The 10,334-nt window shown below is 40.3% G+C and overlaps 1 protein-coding gene across 1 annotated transcript in view; it reads left to right on the forward strand.

The window, feature by feature from the left end:
• The window catches only part of LOC137005130 (alpha-2-macroglobulin-like), a 30,496-nt gene extending 22,384 nt beyond the window's left edge, over positions 1 to 8,112 (forward strand). Inside the window, exons 17-34 of the mRNA XM_067365917.1 lie at positions 3,829 to 3,970; positions 4,213 to 4,438; positions 4,509 to 4,635; positions 4,712 to 4,833; positions 4,932 to 4,983; positions 5,064 to 5,147; positions 5,229 to 5,405; positions 5,511 to 5,586; positions 5,803 to 5,959; positions 6,059 to 6,133; positions 6,215 to 6,377; positions 6,478 to 6,671; positions 6,763 to 6,975; positions 7,089 to 7,210; positions 7,313 to 7,394; positions 7,596 to 7,679; positions 7,762 to 7,867; positions 7,965 to 8,112. Of these exons, the coding sequence (XP_067222018.1) occupies positions 3,829 to 3,970; positions 4,213 to 4,438; positions 4,509 to 4,635; positions 4,712 to 4,833; positions 4,932 to 4,983; positions 5,064 to 5,147; positions 5,229 to 5,405; positions 5,511 to 5,586; positions 5,803 to 5,959; positions 6,059 to 6,133; positions 6,215 to 6,377; positions 6,478 to 6,671; positions 6,763 to 6,975; positions 7,089 to 7,210; positions 7,313 to 7,394; positions 7,596 to 7,679; positions 7,762 to 7,867; positions 7,965 to 8,005 (2,243 nt within the window). The 3' untranslated portion in view covers positions 8,006 to 8,112. The remainder of the gene's footprint in view (positions 1 to 3,828; positions 3,971 to 4,212; positions 4,439 to 4,508; positions 4,636 to 4,711; positions 4,834 to 4,931; positions 4,984 to 5,063; positions 5,148 to 5,228; positions 5,406 to 5,510; positions 5,587 to 5,802; positions 5,960 to 6,058; positions 6,134 to 6,214; positions 6,378 to 6,477; positions 6,672 to 6,762; positions 6,976 to 7,088; positions 7,211 to 7,312; positions 7,395 to 7,595; positions 7,680 to 7,761; positions 7,868 to 7,964) is intronic.
• Positions 8,113 to 10,334: the final 2,222 nt, after the last annotated feature.

A 10,334-nucleotide genomic window follows, 5' to 3' on the forward strand; every position in this document is an offset into this window, starting at 1 on the left:
CTGCTGCGGCAGTGGAGGAATTTAGCCAGAACTGAGCTCCTGAGGGAGCCGAGGCACATCACTGCTGCAGCAATGATAGAAATTTTCCGTTGTATTGGAATGATGGTATTAGTTGAGTTGGATATGGCGGCTTGCAGGTATGTGTGAGAGGACGAGCTGGAGCTAAAACTAGCTGATAGGTGTTCGTTGGGCTTTCTTTAATATGGGAGCGATTAGATTGGATGTAGTTCTTGAATGCTTCTGATGACCAGCGACCAAATGTTTGAATCTGATGCTGGGAGAGGCCTTTTTGGGTGGCTGTAATTGCTGCTCCTATGCAGAATGGATTGTAGGGTTCTAGGGGAGACAGCTTGAAGAATTTAGTTGAGAGAAATGTCAAGGATAAGTAGGTGGTTTATGGAAAATCAGCTCTGAATAATAAGGTACAGGGGTTGGGTCCACATTCCAGGCAATTCTTGCCAACAGCTTAAATTTCTAAGAGGATCTGATGTTGATGCATTTGGTGGGATGGGCATCAGTGTTGTAGTAGACAGGGTTAGTTTTGCTTATGGGAAAATGCAAGGAGGAAGAAAGGCCGGGACCAAGGCCGTAAGCGGAGGCAGCCTCACGCTCGGGTCGGCCCCTGGAGCCAGGGGAGGGATGAGGAGGTTAGAAAAGAGGGAAACTGAGAAAGGGAAATTGGGGTGTCCGGGCCTGCACCGTTAGCAGAGGCAGCCTCTTGCTCGGATTGGCCACTGGAGCATGGGAAGGAACAGGGTGGTTCGAAAAAGAGGGAAGCTGGGGAAAATAGGAAGTCTAGGCCTGCGGCGATAGCGGAGGCAGCCTCACACTAAGGTCCGTAGCTGACACTGTAGACCAAAGACAAAAGAGAGGTAGGGTGAGAGATGGTGGGATGAAATGGCTGAGACGGCTGAGCTTGCTCCACTAGTAGAGGCATCCTCACGTTAGGAGGGAAGGCATTCACCAAGAAGGGCAGGCATTGTTGGATGGTGTTTGGCGCCGGTGAAAGCTGCGGTGTGTGGCCAAGCGGATGGAGGAGGAAAGTGGGGAATCTGGGGCACGATCCAGGCTTGCTGCTGCTGTGGCCTGACGCTTGTTCTAGCACATAAATTTAGGATACAAGAGTGAGGATGTAAGATGAAAGACTGGCCTTGTGGAAGTACTCGCATCATGAATTTTAAGTAGCTGAGCGAAGATAGTAATTCCTGTTTAGAACAGTTTGGACTGTTTAGGAAGGTGGAAGCGAACATAAATGTCCTATTGATTCCTTATGCCTGGAAATTAACTGTATTCAAGTTAAATCCCAGAAATTCAATAGACGTGGCTGGACCCATCGTTTATCCGGGGCGATTGGAAACCTGAGCTCAGCGAAAGAGATAGATTATTAAACTTTTTACATATTTTCTCAGAAGCAGCCTGAAATCCTTTAAACCTGCATATATTTACCTCTGACACAATGGTTTGATACTGTAAATGACAGTACTGTTTATACTATCATTGCTGTTTGATGATCATTCAACATCAAACGAAGTACAGTATGATTTGGATGATCCTTGTTCTTTAACTGTACTGGTTTGAGTCACAAGTGCCTTCATTTAGTGAAGCTCAAAAGAGACTCATTTGTAAAAGACAGAGCTTTGCATAATAAAAATGTGGACCTTGAATTTATTTAATTGTTTTCAACAATCACTAACATTAACCATTAATAATATTGTTTATTTATATTTATTATATTTTCCATCCAGACCTGGAAATTACTCAATTCCATGCTTTCCAAACTGTAATGTAATTAGTTTATTCATTGGTTATCTGTCTGTGGTTTGTTAAGTTACTTACAGATTTCTGCTCGTTATAAAACAGATACAGACGAAAAGGGAACGGTAAGATTTATTTAAATGCATCAAAATAACAATTTGAAAAGAATTTGTCCTACCAGTCTCTGCGTCTCCAATAGTGAAGCTGTGGTTATACTTCAAAACAGAAATACATATTATGACTAAGTTTCTAAGCGATTTGTTGATGAATCGCAGGACAGCGATGACAATATGTTCTGAGTTTCAATGAATCTATACGACCGTGCGTGCAATCTTAACGTCATAGGTTACGAGTTGATTGAGTGTTTGAACCACAAGCGGCACGTTAATTAGAACGGCAAACTTTACAGAAACAGTTTAAAACGCAAATTCCCCCGATCAGCATTGATACAGATGTCATAATGTGGAAATTAATTCAGGGACGGAAAACAAGAAGGATTTTAACTGTGCTTTTACGGGGTTGAGCCGATGGGGAGGAAAGTCAGAGCTAGCTGGGATTGAATCTGCACTGTGGCACGGCTCTGGCTTGCTGAAGGCCTGCTGCGGCGACCTGATGCTGGAACAAGGCCCTGGCACCAGGCGTATACTCCGTTGCATCCTTGAGAAGCGGATTTAGGCTGGGTTCCATATGTGTGACCCTACGGGGATCCCATATGTTTTTTTCCATGGTTGCTCCTAAACGAAGCCTGTGTCTTTCCCTCTGGGAGAACCCATCTCTCATCGAGTTGGAGCCACCCCAGTTCTTCCATATGTTGTACAACCTACAAGGTTAGTTCATATGTACTTCTCCATATAACTCTTTCGGGGAAGGATGTGGCTTCCGCAGCGTTCCTTTTCTAACGAAATGTTACACTTTCCCAGTGTTATCCAATAGTCTCACTGAATGGGTTTGGGAACAACAGTGATCGACCCTCTCTGTGTGTTAGCCCTGTCCCACCGTCCTCAGGCAAGGGGATTCAGGTGGCTTACAACAGAGCGCTGGACGAGGGCAGCTCCTGTGGCGCTTTGGTAGGGATTCCTATTCGTCGGTCTGTCCGACGTACGTTGAACGTGACCGACTGAATGGGAACGTCTCGGTTACAAAGGTAACCCTCGTTCCCTGAAGGAGGGAACGGAGACGTACGTCCCATCGCCACAATCATTGTCCTGCTGATGCTGCCGCCTGCTTGGTTCGGCTCCTCAGCAAAAAGCTGAAGATGCAACGCACCTGCTGCTCATTATATACCCGCGCTGCGAGGCGAGCAACTGATGCATATGATTGCATGCCAATGTTCATTGGCTTGTTGTAGTTACACTCGAAGTAGATTGGCCTCTCTAGCGAGATTCCTATTTGTCGGTCTGTCCATCGTATGTCTCCGTTCCCTCCTTCAGGGAATGAGGGTTACCTTTGTAACCGAGACATTCTGATGAGACCAAATTTCATTTCGATTGATCAAAGTTTGGCGGATACAGTCTCTGAACCAATTTTAGGTCGACATTGTTAAGTTCACAACATCGTAGGTTTTGAACAAATATAAAATAAAAATTCTGTTCAGCCATTTCTGTTTGGCTCTGTCCATTTTCATAAGAATGAAATTCAAATGTGAAAATTTTATCTGGTGGTGGCACTATAGAGTTGGTAGAGACTCCAAAGCTGGTCAGAGTACTATTCATTACCATTCATTGCCATTAAGTGTGCCAATTTTCATAATTTTCCAATATTCCGTTCATAAGGCTGCCATAGACTTCCATTGGGGGGAATAATAATAAAGATTAAGAAGAATAGTACAAACAGATACAGTAGGGGCTACAGCTACTTTGGTGCTTAGCCCCTAAATAATAACTAAATAAACTGAAACTAGAACACTCTGACAACACTAAAATAAATCTGTATATCAAAATAAAATAATGTGTATTAAAAAGATGATCTGCCTACTGTTTGTTGTTCACTTATGACTGTATATAGAATTGGTTATTTTGATGTGCTGTTCACATACATATCACTTAAAATTACAAAATATCACGTTTTTTCCAGTGATGTATCATTATCATGATGGTTCATTGGATGGTAGGGCTTCACCAATGGCTGATTTTGGTAACACCGGCAGAGATTCTCCAGCAGTGACGATTCGGACCGTCTTTCCTGAAACGTGGATCTGGGAACTTGCTGAAGTGGGGTATGTGAAGCGCAATCAGTACATTTATCTTATTACTTACTCTTATTATTTATCTTATTACTTATCTTTAATACATCATCTCCCCTCACACCCACAGGACAGAAAATACCCTGCTTACTTTGCAGATTCTGAATCCAGTTTTAATTTTTTTTTTATCATCTCTGTGCTGAATGTTGTTATTTATTACAGGAAAAGGGTACGAGTCAGAATCAAATATACCTATTGTTGTAATTCCTCCACAGGGACTCTGGATCAGTTCAGCTTCCTGTCACGGTTCCTGACACCATCACCTCATGGGAGACGGAGGCCTTCTGTCTGTCCTCTGAAGGTCTGGGTCTGGCTCCTCCTGTTCAGCTGACAGTTTTCCAGCCCTTCTTCCTGGAGCTCTCTCTGCCTTACTCCATCATCCGTGGGGAGATCTTTGAGCTGAAGGCCACTGTCTTCAACTATCTGTCCAAGTGCATCATGGTGAGATTTCACACTCAGTCTTATCAAATCATATCAAATATGCCACTAATCATGTGTGGTTGATTGACAGGTTAAAGTGACTCCAGCTCCTTCCTCAGACTACACTCTCAAAGCCTCCTCTGATGATCAGTATTCATCCTGTCTATGTGCTAATGGAAGAAGAACCTTCAAATGGATCCTCACTCCTTCTGTTCTTGGTGAGTTTTCCAGTCTGAATCATTGTTTCTCAGTGTTTGTGTCTGTTGTATCTCACGTACATGTCTTGTGTTGTAGGAGTCTTGAATATTACAGTCAGTGCAGAGGCAAAGGCGTCCCAGACTGTGTGTGACAATGAGATTGTGAGCGTCCCAGAGAGAGGACGCATTGACACGGTCACACGAAGTCTGCTCGTACAGGTCAGCGCACGTCAAACAGATTTCAGACATAATTTATCCATGATCCTAATGCTGCTTATATCAGTATGATGAGTTGATGTGATTGTTTTATGCTGCAGGCTGAAGGAACTGAAAAGACAGAGACTCACAGCTGGTTACTGTGTCCAAATGGTTTGTCCACAGACTATATTTAGCATCATAGTGTTACTCAGCTGATCACTGATGTGTGTTTCTGTCTCTCTGGTTCATAGGTGACAGTCTCTCAGAGGAAATGGCTCTGACTCTTCCTAAAGATGTGATAGAGGGATCAGCCAGATCCACTGTTTCAGTCATTGGTAACATTTACAAATACAAGCAGAAATTAGGAGATTGGGTTTGGATTATAAAATATATTTTAACTTGTGTATGGTTTATAGGAGACATATTGGGTCGGGCACTAAGGAATCTTCACGGATTATTACAGATGCCATACGGCTGTGGAGAACAAAACATTGCTGTTCTTTCTCCCAATATTTACATTCTGCAGTATCTGGAAAACACGGAGCAGCTCACCTCAGCCATCCGAGAGAGAGCCACCGGCTTCCTGAAGAGCGGTGAGAGACATAAATCATTTCAAGAAAATACTGAGATGTTTAGTAGTTATTCAGACACATTTGGTCAACTCAAATGAACCTCTTAATCATTGTCAAACTCAACAGGATACCAGAGACAACTGAACTACAAGCATAACAGTGGAGCATACAGCACATTTGGATACGGAGAAGAGAATACTTGGTAAAAACTTTATCAAAGAAAGTATTAAATGTTACTTTACAAAAATAACCCAGGCAGACTGTACAAAATATTAGATCCTGTATCTATAAGAGAATATTAAAAAATATTAGTCTGTTTTCTGCACTTTTTTTTTTTTTTATTCAGTTAATTTCGGTTACCACTGGAGTTAAAGTACTGCTACAGCTAATGACATTGTGTATATTACCACACCACCAGGTTGACTGCTTTTGTCCTGAGGTCTTTTGGCAGAGCACAGAAATACATATTTATTGATCCACAAATTATTCAGAGTGCAAAGGAATGGTTAATAAACAGACGGGATTCAGATGGCTATTTTATCCAACAGGGAAGACTGTTCAACAACAGAATGAAGGTATTTCACTTGTTTCTTAAAGTTTGCTGTGACCAGTAGACATCAGGTCTGAGAATGAATTGAATATTTGTCTTTATTTCCGTTTCTCATATATTCCAGGGTGGAGTGAATGATAATGTGACCATGACTGCCTACATTACTGCATCATTGCTTGAACTGGAAACTCCAGTCACTGTAAGTTCATCTACAGGACACACAATATAAACTCATAGAAAAATGACACTCACAGCGTCTGTTTCTCTGTTTTTGTCACAGGATCCTGTCGTCAGTAAAGGTTTGTCATGCTTGAGGTCCGTCATTGAGGATGTCAAAAACATTTACACCACTGCTCTGCTCACCTACACTTTCAGTCTGGCTAGAGACACGGACACTCGACAGCAGCTTTTCAAGAAACTGGAGGATGTTGCTATTTCAGACGGTAAGAGGTTTGTTTCTGATGACTTTCTGTCATCATTTATGACAGTACTATTGTTTTTTGTCATGCTCATTGAGTTACTCTTGTGTCTTTTGTCATTAAGGGTCTCTTCTCCACTGGTCTCAGTCTGCATCTGCTGATGACTCTGATTCTCTGGCAGTGGAGATCAGCTCATATGTGCTGCTAGCTGTTCTCACTGCAGATTCAGTCACTACAGCTGATCTGGGCTATGCTAACAGGATTGTCAGCTGGCTTGTGAAGCAGCAGAATGCCTATGGAGGATTCTCCTCCACACAGGTTACTCAAACTGCTCTAATAAAAGACACTATTGTTGAATGTGCTGGTGTGAATGAGTAAAAGTGACATTACTGAACTCATTATTTCCCAGGACACAGTGGTGGCTCTTCAGGCTCTGTCTTTGTACGCCACCAAAGTGTTCAGCTCTGACGGCTCCAGCACAGTGACTGTACAGTCAGCAGGAGACTCTCACCACTTTGAGGTCAATCAGGACAACAAGTTACTGTACCAGGAGAAGCAGCTGCAGAACGTTCCAGCCAAATACAGCATTGAAGTGAAGGGCTCGACCTGTGTGTCTGTGCAGGTCTGTAGTGTTCAGCTTCATTTACTCACGCTCACTTTCTCTCTTGGCATTTTATGGTTATTCTGCTTTTGTAAAGTTTATTAATTTATTTTTGTTTGTGTTGAATCTCTCAGATGGCTCAGTTCTACAACATTCCCACTCCTACTGAAGCTAAAACATTGAGCATTGAAGCTAAGATTGAAGGAGATTGCAAGAAATACTCTGGACAGTACCTATTGTTAAATTTCACTGTGAAGTAAGAACAATAACTTTATGCTAAAAGACATGATTTTGGTTATTGCTTCAGTTCAGTCATCATGGACTCTGATGGTTCATTTATTTTTTTTTTTTTTTTCAGATATGATGGTCCACAGGCAAGAACTAACATGGTCATTGTGGATATTAAACTCTTGTCAGGATTCACAGCTGATACATCAATGGTGCGTTTGACTATGTGAAGTGATTCATTATTATATTTACTGTACTGTCGCTGTGAATCTACTGTAAGATGGTGCAGCTATGGCTGATATTGTCCTGCTCACTTCTTGATGAACAGCATGATAGCTTACAGAAAATAGCTCTCCTGTTAGGGATGTGACAAATCATACATTTATTTCTAAAAAAAATCACTTTTTCCACAGCTTGAACCTCAAAGCACTTCAAGCGAATCACTTGTGGAACGGGTCGATTCTAAAGATGATCATGTCATCGTGTATTTGAAAGAGGTGGGAGAACCGCAACATTCATATGATAAGATACAGTGATTCATTTATATTTTTTATTTATTCACTGTTTATCCTCCTGCAGGTTCCAAAAAATATTACAGTCAATCACCAGTTACAATTAAAACAGATTCTTCCAGTGAAGAATCTCAAGCCAGCTGTGATTAAAGTGTATGATTACTACCAAACAAGTAAGATTTTATGTGCCATTTTTCATTGTTTTTATTATGTGATTCAAAAGTATCAGTTGGCATTAAGCTAATTTCTTGGTATCAATATTTCCCTCAGGTGATCTGGTGGAGACTGAGTATTCATCTCACTGTGAATGAAGTGTCGTGCTTCAGTTCTGCAGCTTGGATAGATGTGTTTGAATGCTACTAATGTTTTTATTCAGTGTTTATATCTTTTCCTGGGCAAATTAGTTTCCTGATTAGCCTGTTTTATTAAACCCAAACAAACTGAAAACACTTTGGTGAGCTTACTGTGTTTTTGTTCTTGATTTGTAGTTGCTTACATACTATGGCAATATTTCAGTGTCAGATTAGATATTTTTGCATTCCAATTCACATACTTATGCACTATTCTAAGCCATTTTATAGTAGAATGGGTAGTTTGTTCACACTGAAAGTTTAAAAAAGAAATGGTGCACTTTAAATGGATGATGCACTTTAATAAGCAAATCATTAAATGAATAAATGAAAATTACAGTGTGAAATGTTGGACACTTCATGCACTCAACTGTCACAGCTTTCTTTGTGTAGCTAAAGGGGAAAGGCTGTCAAACTCCAACACTGGATGACAAAATAGCCTTTTAACCTCATACACTGATTGAGGACATATTGCATATTATAATTGCATAGTGTATGTCATTTAATTGGGACACAGCTACTGACACGAGAATGCCTTTTCAATACGTTCTAATGCTGCTAAGAGATGATGCATTTACAAGAATGCAGTTAAGATCCATGTGCAGTCAGGGTTTTAAACTAGAAACCTCTGGAAGTCAGTCAAGGTACTGCAGAAATCTGTTTAAAAGGATATAAAAATAGAAATGTTCTTTAAATGCATCTTTTGACATACTTTAACTACTTGAAAGAACATGAATGATCTGTTAAGCATTATATAATTAAATAATGTTAGTCAATGCTCTTAAAGATCCATTTATAGATTAGCACTCAAATTATTCATATTATCTGACATACATACAGATACCACTGAATTGGTGTCATGAAATATAACACTTGTTTCTGTAACAGCACTGGGCTGTAAAAGCTGCAAGAAACAAAAACAACAACAAAAACTGCAGGCCAATCAGAAGACATTGTAGCAAATTAGCTCAAGGGAAATATTAATAATCATAACTTGTTATTATTAATAATGAAAATTTGGATCAGTTAATATAATTAACTTGATGTAGCAGAATTAATACCACAATCAACTAACCCGTTCGTCCAGCAATTACTTGTTAGTTATTAATTAATTATTAATTTTAAGGAAAATACTTTTCATGGCCACCGAAAAATAATTATTTCTTAGCATGTACAGCATTTGGAGTGTGCAATAAGACCAGGAATCATTCAATTTACTTTGTTGCAAGCAGAGAATCAGAACCAAATATGTATTGTGCACAGGTTTATTAACTAAATCACAAACACAACTAATCTAACAAACACACACACACATACACATACATGGGTATAATGGAAAGTGACAGAATGAAACCGAAAGGGAAATAGGGAATGAAGCTATCAAAAAGAGTTATTTTTTCATGAAAAATCTGCTTATTATTTTCAAAGCACGTCATTAAATGTGCGATACTTGCATGGCCTTTGCAGTGGAAGCAGTTTGTGAAGTTCCTGAAGAAAGATTTCAATGAGTTTCAATCGATATCTTCTGCGTTGAATGAAGAAGTTGTGATGAATTTACATAGTTCATTTGACTCAATTTGGTTGAGAGAGAGCTCTCTCTCTCTCTATGGGTAAGCACATGGCTGGGTGTAGATCATGCCATCTGATAAGGCTTTTCAGAATGGCAAACAGAAGATGCAGAGAAGAAGGAAGAGCTGATGGTTGGCCGTTCAGTGATGGTAAAGTTGCTATTTTCTTCCGAGATGGAATGATGGAATTACAGTGTGACTCAGTTGGGAGAGTCCTCTCTCCCGGGCAGAGGGTGAAGATTGTGATCAAGTCCTGCTGGTGCCCATGGGCCCCGATGGGGTCCCACACACACATCCACCAAAAAAAACAAAAAAAAAAAAAAACAGTAGAAGGAAGAAGAGTCTATAAATGAATGCAGGAAAGTCTGTTTTAAGGGCTTTGGATCTTTTCTATGGCCTCTGCTTTTCCATGTGACCACATTTTTCACAGCAATAAAACCATCTTATTTGATGGTGGCCCTGTGACTGAGGCCTTTTCTAGATTGTGGCTCTTTTCAGGGGATGTTTCATTACTAAGAGTGGGTTTTAAAAATTATTTGTTAAATGTAACAAATAAGTATGTGTCTGATTTGTCTCAGTCGTTACAACATTACCAAGTTCATTTGAAAATCTAGCTTTTTTTTATATTTAGAGTCCCAGGGTTGATTGAGAGTGTGGTTGGGAGGTCCATGTGTCTGAAAGGATTAAATCCCTGATGTAAAGTATTCTTTAATGCCAGAATA

This window comes from Chanodichthys erythropterus, chromosome 17, assembly GCF_024489055.1.
Source record: "Chanodichthys erythropterus isolate Z2021 chromosome 17, ASM2448905v1, whole genome shotgun sequence".
Classification (NCBI taxonomy): Eukaryota; Metazoa; Chordata; class Actinopteri; order Cypriniformes; family Xenocyprididae; genus Chanodichthys; species Chanodichthys erythropterus.